Here is a 9025-nt window from a genome sequence, read left to right as displayed (position 1 = left end):
TTGTGAGCCACCCTGCTGGGTACCATGTGTGTTTATGCCATAGGACAAAGCCATTGCACCTGTCTCTCAGACAACGGTCCTATCCCAATTAAATTGTACGGTTATTAGTTGACTCCCCAACACCAGCCCTCCTCCTATGCAGAGAGCTCTCTTGCTTGCATCATGCAGCACTTGCAAAGTAAACAGTGCGATTCATTTACAATGCCCCAGCAAACCACTCATAATCTTCTGCTGTGCAACACTGGCACATTCATAGCACTTAACAACGTCACATGTACGTATGGCAAATGCTTTATTAGGGATATGGAAACATTGAAATTCATTCACATTTTTCATCCTGAGATGCAAAACCATATATATATCCGTATCCATAAATCCGTATATGGCTATACATCTGGTTGATTGTAAAATATAAGACATAATTTGTCTATTCTAGCTTTACAGCTAGTTGACACATTTGAATTTAACCAGTGTTATACGCGTTGCATACCCCAACGTGTATGACGGAATAATGCTTCAAACATGATATCTTGTTGGCCACCATCCTCAGATATCCTCACTGCCTCCACTGTGAAAACGCTGATGTCTGCCTTGGAGCACTGTTTAAAGAGTGTGAGCTTTACAAGTCAGAATATGCAGAAAGTGTATGAAAAATTCTCACCTTTGGTCACCAAATCCAGGAGCTTCAAAAAAGAACGTATCTCAATTAAATACATATTCTCTCGACATAGAATGCTGTTACACAAGCTTTCATCAACTCTGTAATGTTTTGTTATATTTGTTTCCTTTCCCATTGCAGTTCCAGTCCATGAATTTTCATATTTCACCTGGATCTGCATCAACAACGTGTATTAAGCAGATAGAGAAAACGCTTCATCATCTCAGTTCTTAGGACCAACACATTGGTATAAGTATCTGCTGCATCTGCAACCACATACTAGCCTGTCATTGAACAGATAGAGTTGGTCATTACTTGTATAAAAACTGTACATGCCATATTCCCCCACTTTCCATTATCCTTCGCCTCATCAAGTTTTTCACATTGACTCTATACAAGGTGTCCCAGAAAACGAGTCATTAAATTTTAATAAAAAAACTACGCCACCTAGAATCATGCCATCAACGGCATTTGTTCTTACTAGTTTTTTGCCACCTCCTGATGCGCATGTCATGTAACCTAAGCTTAATTATGTAAATTTTTGCAAACTGAACTCGGAAATTTGCCAAGTAAAGATCACTTTTTTACCCCACCAATGTGAAGAGCGTGCCAAATTTACTCAAATTCATGATAATTGACAGGAATATTAAGGAGCTATCGTACCGGAAATAATAGCCGAAAATCATGCTCTACGGAGCTTGCACAGGATAGCACGCGACGAAGTTTTCAGCGAAATCATTGTCAGTCCGACAAAAGGAGGTTGGAAAACCAGCCCACATCGGCACGGCAGAGAGAGATAACCCCGACATAGCCGGCTTCAGCTAGGATCATACCTTCCCAATGTCAAGAGCTCTCACTTATTCTACTATCACTCTGTGGGCTGGGTTTCCAACCTACTTTTGTTGGACTGACAGCGTTTGCGCTCAAAAAGTCCTCGCACGTTATACCGAAGTGCCCCGAAAAGTGTGATGCTCGGCTATTTTTCCCGATAGAATAGATGCTGAATAGCACTGCCAATTATCATGAATTTGAGTAAATTCGACACACTCTTCATGCTGGTGAGGTAAAAACGCAAAACATTTACATAATTAAATTTAGGTTACATGACATGCACGTCGGGAGATGGCAAAAACCTAGCAAGAACAAATGCCGTTGATTGCAGGATTCTAGGTGGCGTAGTTTTTTTTATTAGAATTCAATGACACGTTTTCTGGGACACCCTGTATACATGTTATGCATGCGTCATGCTGTATCAGTGCCATGAACCAACTGTGGCTATGAGCCAAATCTGGTTACAGACATGGAGAGAGAGAAAGGAATGGAGGACAGGGGGTTAATATACTTGAAGGTTTGCCACAAAACTTGGGCAAAAAAATACGACAGCACAGCCAGTTTAACAAAGTTTAACCAGAAGGCTCTAGAGCCCAGTCTCTGTCTTTCTCACAGCATCACACGTGAGAAGGAGGAGTTCTCATTGGTTATTGACATTGCCAGATCTGGCATCCATCCCATAACTTTTGCTATGGAAGCCGTGCACTCGCTTCTATGTCACTTTCCTCTTTAAATAACGAAATCCCTCAAGAACCAAATTCAACCGAGTCATCTGGTAACCCGGTAAACGCACATAGAGTTCAATGCATTTGCTCACTCTCAACAGCGAACAGTTCTTAAAAAGCAGTACAGCATTAACGAAAGTTTGAGGTAGCGATCGGCAACATTTTTTCGGCACATGAATCAGTTGGTAACCCAGTCTGGACAAAGCTTTGGATAGCTTATCAACTATGGACAGCGACTATCTTCGTTAAACTTTGGTTCTGGAAAGTAATGGGTAACATTCTGTGCCTGCAGCTTCGGAAGGTACGGTTCAAACAAAACTTGCTGTTTTGAGCTCTCCTGAACGGCACAGGAAGTATTGCAATGCTCTTTGTACTCTCGTAAAACTCGAATAATAATTGAGAATAAGAGTGCTTTTTGTCATATTTATTTATTTATTTACAGTCATGTCTCACTTATCCGGAGTTGAAAGCATCCTGTCTTTTGTCCAACCATCTGAAAGCATCACTTGTCTTTTGGCCTATGCCAAAGGCATTTGCAAAAAGACAAAAACATGCGCGTGGGACCAACTTTCTGGGACATTAAAGTGCTTTGAACAGCAGGGCGACGCAGAGGGTATCGTGGCTGTGACCAAAATTCTATCACAGGCGTGCCTTAATTTCGAGCAGCTCACGAATTGTTGCGATCTTTTCCTCTTTTTGTTTTCTGGAGCTATAAAGAGGTCTCCCAAATGTTTCCCCGGGAACTTGGTTGTTGCGGTTATCCTGAAATTACTCCCGAGGTGTCCAGATAATTGAGACATGACTGTATTTATTTGCAGATACTACTAATGTCCTCTGGATGTAGTCAACACTGGGCTCGTGGTTGTGACATTTTGTCACAACAGATTCGGTTTTTTTATTTTTATTTATTTTTTTATTTTCATTTCCGCAGAAATGTGGGCCAGGTACAAAAAGCATAAGCCTGACGAGGTACCTGGACCAGGAAACAACAATAACAGTAACAGAAATAACATAGATAACATGCATAACATAACATGGCATGCAGTCGGTGTAATATAATTTCTAGGATTGTATTTCATAAAATTTCTGGTTATTTTAACTACAAGTCATGACAAAACATATCAAGTACACATGGCAACGTGCGACGGGTCAATCTTATGTCATAATAGACTGATATTGATGTCAGATTCTAAATGTGATCGGAGTACACGCTGGGTCTGTGTACAACGGGGGTCCAAAAAACTTGAACTTATTCATAAAAAGTGCTATTACATACGGCAAAGCCTGTTTGCCGTGGTTTGTTCGAATCATTGGTACAATGCACTTCCTGCTTTCTCTTATATTATACGGCGAGATTCTCGTAGAAAAGTCTGTTTTTCCATCTTTTAACAACTTGCGAATATGAATTCCTAGTTTCAGAATGAACATGTGAGGTACAGTTAAAACACGTGCATTCGCAAAAAGTTCTGTGGAGCTAGTAAAAAAGTTGGCATTGGTGATGAGTCGCACTGCCCTCCTTTGCAGTACATGCAATTTATGTAGATTCTCACGCCTCGTGTTACCCCAGATCAATAAGCAGTAATAAAGCTTTGAGTATATGAGTGTCCCTAATCAACCATCTTGGTAACAACATTCTAATGCGGCACAGAGCCCCAATTGATCTCGAAAGTTGTTGGACCAAGTGGGTGACAAAGTTTTCCTGGAACCAAACACCTAAAAGCTTAGTCTCACTAACTTGCATAAGTTGCATCCAGTTGACGCGTAGCGAGAAAGTGTTTTGTTAATAGGCCTAAAGATAACGAATTTGGTCTTATTAGTATTCATTCTGAGCAGATTTGCTGACAACCACATAGAGAGGTCCTCCAGATAGTTATTTATAGTTGTGCAAAGTTCTGCCAAGTTACTATTAGCGAAAAATACGTCAGTGTCATCAGCATACAGGACGATATCCGGAGTATTTGGAATATTAACTATATCGTTTATGCGGAACATCATATCTGATATGGTGTTCCATACAGATGTGAAAATCTGTATCCGCCTGTTGGATTCGATACAGTCTACTTTGACGTACTGAGAGCGTTGCGATAGATAACTTTTTATTAGGTCATGCGGCGTACCACGTACAAATAACATTTTCCAAGCAAGATGTCATGCTGAACAGAATCAAAAGCTTTTTGTAAGTCTAGGAACAACCCTACAGTATACAGCTTGTCTTCGATATTTTGCATCATCTTATCTCTGACCGAAATTAATGCGGCTTCAGATGACTTTCCTTTTTGAAATCCGAACTGGGCGTCTGATATGATATGGTGCTTCGAGAGGTACTTTGAGAGCCTATCATTGATAACTCTTTCGATTACCTTTGAAAACAAGGGTAAGACAGAAATGGGGCGGTAATTGTTAAGATCATTTTCATTGCCTCCTTTACTTATGATGGTAACTTTAGCAGTTTTTAATAGGTCTGGAAAAACTCCTGTTTTCAAGACACAGTTACAGATATACAAAGCTTATCACTGATAAGAGGTATTATGTACTTAATAGGCAACGCCTTGATATTATCGACGCCACCAGCTGATGAATTATCTAATGATCGCAGTATGCTTTCAACTTCAGAAACTGTGACTAGAGATAAAAAACCGAACTTGCCGGCCATTAATGCTCAAATTATTATGACGTACACTGCGTGTGCCAATATCATCGGCTGCTCCCACATTAATGAAATGATCATTGATTTTATCAGCTAGAGTTTTTCCAGTGTACGTCACTGCATTAATAGTTACTTCTGTAGGAGGGGGATGCGATGCATCACCAAATGCCAGGTTCTTGACAGTTCTCCACATTTTTTGCATGTTGGGTGATTCCATGTCAGAGCAGACAGGGTGGTCCGGGTCACATTTTAAATTCACCTGAAAATAATATATATGATAGCCCACTGCTCCTGAGGCACGATGGTGCAAAACTTATATTGATGCTTCGAATAGTTATTTTTTTAAAAATCCTCAAAGCGGACCAGGTGGACCGCCCGTTTCGGTCGCATGGCGTTATCTGGCAAGTTTGGTGCCTTGTGGCTCCACCAATACTAGCACGAAAAGGACAACTTGAGGTACAGTAACAGTCTGTGAGCCGCACTTCAACCCTGAGGAGTTTTGAGGTTACAGGTGGGCCAGTTTTTTTTTTATAAATGCTCAAACATTGAATAAATTACAGTGTTGCCATATTTTTGTCAGCCTTTATCTCAGCAAGTTTTGAGCGCTCAACAATGTGCTTTATATCATTATAATCTACAAGGCGTGTCCTTTCGAATGATGCTACTCTCATTTCCCTACCTTAAATGGGTCCCGAAGCAGAGTCGGTTTCGTTAGGGTCACTCAACAGAAATTGGGCAAATTGAAGCGCCCGGTTCTCAAAAACAGCCACTTTAATTTCGACGAAATTTCTGCGTATAGCAGACAATTATGTCGACATTAAGCAGCAATGATTAAATTTTGCTTCAAAGAACCGGCAGAACAAACGCGCTCGTTTATGCGGCAAGGTGAGCGCATACTCGCTTCGTGACTCCACGATGGTCAGGAAATGTCCCTGTATCTTCACTTGCGGCCGTCAGCTCATCAGCCGACCTGCAATACATTACTAAGCACATAATTCTTGGTTAACTAAACTGTCCTGCGCATTCCCTTTACTATCTTGTTCATATGTAGGGCCCTCAGTTTTCGGGTTTTATTTTTTGTGAAAATCGGGGGGTAAATATCGGGTTGAAAATCAGGACCTAACAAACAGGGTAAAATCGGGTGATATACTGAGAAGTGATGTATTTTCGGGTGAAAAAAAAAATTATGCGTTGAAATTAATTAATTAATAATTGGGGGTTTACATCGCGAGACAACTGAGATCGTGAGCCCCATTTCATTGACTTCTGCATGCTCTAAGGTAATGGAACACTTATTATTCAAACAAATGGTGGAATACTTAGATAGAAATAAAATATTGAGCAGTGACCAGTTTGGTTTTAGAAAGGGGTCGTCTACAACATTGCCGTTAATCGAGGCTGTGCATGACTGGGCGTCGTGTCTCAACGAAAGAAAACAATGTGATGTCATCTTTATCGATTTTGAAAAAGCATTTGATAAGGTGTCACATTCGAAACTAATAATGAAAGTTGCGAATATCTTTCAAAATCACAAGTTAACGTCTTGGATATCTGCATACTTAACGTCTAGGCAACAGTTTGTTTTCTTTCAAGAGACCTGTTCAAATACGCAAAATGTGCTGTCAGGTGTCCCTCAGGGAACTGTCTTAGGACCACTATTATTTCTTCTATACATAAACGACTTAACCGATTCAGTACCGTGTAACATCAAACTCTTTGCTGATGACTGTATTTTGTACCGATGCATATCCACATCAGAGGACCAGTTTGTCTTAGGCTTAAATACTGTCACAGTCTTAAATACTGCTTTGCCAGGTATAGAGCGGTGGTGCCGAGAATGGCAAATGAACATCAACGTAAAAAAGTCAGTGGTTATGTCTATAGGGCTGAAGAAAAACATGTTAAAATTGAACTACTACCTCGGAGACTTTCAGTTGCAACATGTAGACCAACACAAATATTTGGGTGTCATTGTAGATAGTAAGCTATCGTGGAAACAACATGTAGAATATATAAAAGGGAAGTCTCTTAGGAAGTTGAACGTAATTCGTCGTACTCTAAGGCATGCACCATGTAAAGTTCGATTGGTGGCATACACTACACTTATTAGACCAATAATCGAGTACTGTTCACCAGCATGGTACCCAGAAGAACAAATAAAAAGGCGAGAACTTGAAATGGTTGAGAGAAGAGCTATTAGGTTTGTCTTCAATAAATTTGGTAGATACGATTCGCCCACTCAACTGTTACATGACGCAGACCTTACTCCATTACCTGTGAGAGTTGAAATGCTGAGCATGAAAGTGTTTTGGCTACTGCTCAACGGAAGACTTAACACAAACGCTGAAAATTTCCTATCGTTTAAAGAATCTGGGAGAACTCGACTGAGCCACACTGTAATATCAACGTGTTTAAAAACTCTTTCTTTCCACGTGCTATCTCGCAATGGAATTCACTTCCGCAAAACATCGTTGAATGTGACACATTGTCAAGCTTTTTAATCATGATGTATGGCGAGCCCAAATAGGCTCTTACTGTTTTTCTGAGCTTTTATATTGATGCACCTTGTCCATGCTACCTGTCGTGCGTGAGCACTCCTACTATAGCACCTTCGGTGCGGAGTAGTATTACTAAATAAATAATAAATAAATGAGCAACGCCACAGCAGTCGGTCTGTGGAGTGTTGAAATTAAATGAAAGAATATTTATTAAGAAACTGGTCGATAACTCACTGTATAACCACTAAGGCTTGCACTGGCCCCTGTTTATAGAAAGAATAAGTTGCATGTTCAGTAAAGCATCATCCATCGATGAGCATTGAGAGCATGCTCGCGCTCGCGTTGGTATGCCTCGTATATCGTTGGCTGTTGCTACATCCTCTTTACTACTCCGCGTACTTTGCTGATACAAGATACTCCCTCCACAAGATACCTCCACGCGAAAGCTTGTACAAATTAAACTTAAACAAAAATCTTCAGTGTCGGCTTCTGTATTTTGTTTCTAAGATACTCCCTACAAGATTTGAAAGTTGGCTTCAGTCACCTAACACTTCCGTGTATTGCGGGCAAACCCACTTCAAGGAACGCCGAGCTTCGCTTAACTCTTTGTTTCTTCGTTGTTTAGCATGATTTTTCTTGATTCCTTTGCTATTTTTGGTAACAGCACAAGAAAGGGTCTCCTCGACATCCACGGAAAGCACTAACAGTACAAAAATCCAACACTGAAGTTTTCAACTTACTTATTGACACAAGCTTTCATGTAGCAGACTACATTTCTTCGGGTGTGAAAAACACAGGGCATTTTTGGTACAAAACCAGGGCATTACTTTGTTTGGCGTTGCCACTGTGCAAGGCGGCTTCACCTCATTATTGAAATGGATTTTGAGGGACAAGGGAAGCTGTCATGACCCCATTAATATAACTTATCACTGAACTAACCAAGTTGATGATGTCTTAGGTTAGTTTAGTGAGAGTTTCTGTATTTTGTTTAGTGAAGTTAGGTTAGGTTAATAGGGCCATGGCCGCTTCGATAATGAAGTTGGGAGTGCGAAGCAAGCTGCTACAGCCGCACTAAATCTAACCTAATATATCACTAAACAAAGTGTATGATGTCATAGGTTAAAGATGGCTTTCCCGCAACACAAATAAATGAATCGAAAAGTGCCGCTAAATCTATAAACGTCCACTTAAAGCAACACTAAGCATTCGTTGAAGTGGGCTTGACCACAATACACGTAAGTGTTAGGTGAAGCCAACTTTCAAATGGGTAAGCAGCACAAAGACGCGGACAAAGAAGACAGGACGACTGCTAACTCTCAACTGGCAGTTTTTACTAAACAAAACATGTTTATATACACAAAAGAAAGGGGGGGGGGGCTGCTCCTAGTCACATGACACCATCGGGTTACACTGCAACGTGTTCCCGAGATAACTTATCTCCGCGGGGGAGAGGCTCAGTGACGGAGCGCATGTCGGTGTCAGTGACGATTGCCGTAGTACGCGCGTGTGCGGCTCAAGTCCTTGGTTTGCACTTTCGCAAGCCCGGTTTACGGGTTTTATCGGGTTAAACCCGAACTATTTTGATGTAAATCGGGGGGTAAAAACGGGCTTTATCGGGTTTTACCCGAAAACTGTCGACCTGTAATTTATATCGACGAACAATACT

The 9025-nt window shown here is 40.8% G+C and overlaps 1 protein-coding gene across 2 annotated transcripts in view; it reads right to left on the bottom strand.

The window, feature by feature from the left end:
* Positions 1–275: 275 nt before the first annotated feature.
* Positions 276–9025, bottom strand: part of LOC135374488 (nuclear pore complex protein Nup214-like) — a 197480-nt gene continuing 188730 nt past the window's right edge. For both annotated transcript variants that reach the window (XM_064607449.1, XM_064607450.1), the window contains 2 exons: positions 662–683; positions 276–599 (listed from right to left, as the gene is read on the bottom strand). In XM_064607449.1, the coding sequence (XP_064463519.1) occupies positions 557–599; positions 662–683 (65 nt within the window). In that variant the 3' untranslated portion in view covers positions 276–556. The remainder of the gene's footprint in view (positions 600–661; positions 684–9025) is intronic.

Source organism: Ornithodoros turicata, unplaced genomic scaffold, assembly GCF_037126465.1.
Source record: "Ornithodoros turicata isolate Travis unplaced genomic scaffold, ASM3712646v1 Chromosome67, whole genome shotgun sequence".
In the NCBI taxonomy this organism is placed as follows: domain Eukaryota; kingdom Metazoa; phylum Arthropoda; class Arachnida; order Ixodida; family Argasidae; genus Ornithodoros; species Ornithodoros turicata.
Note: the sequence above shows the minus strand (reverse complement) of the source record. Positions and strands in the feature narration are given on the sequence as shown.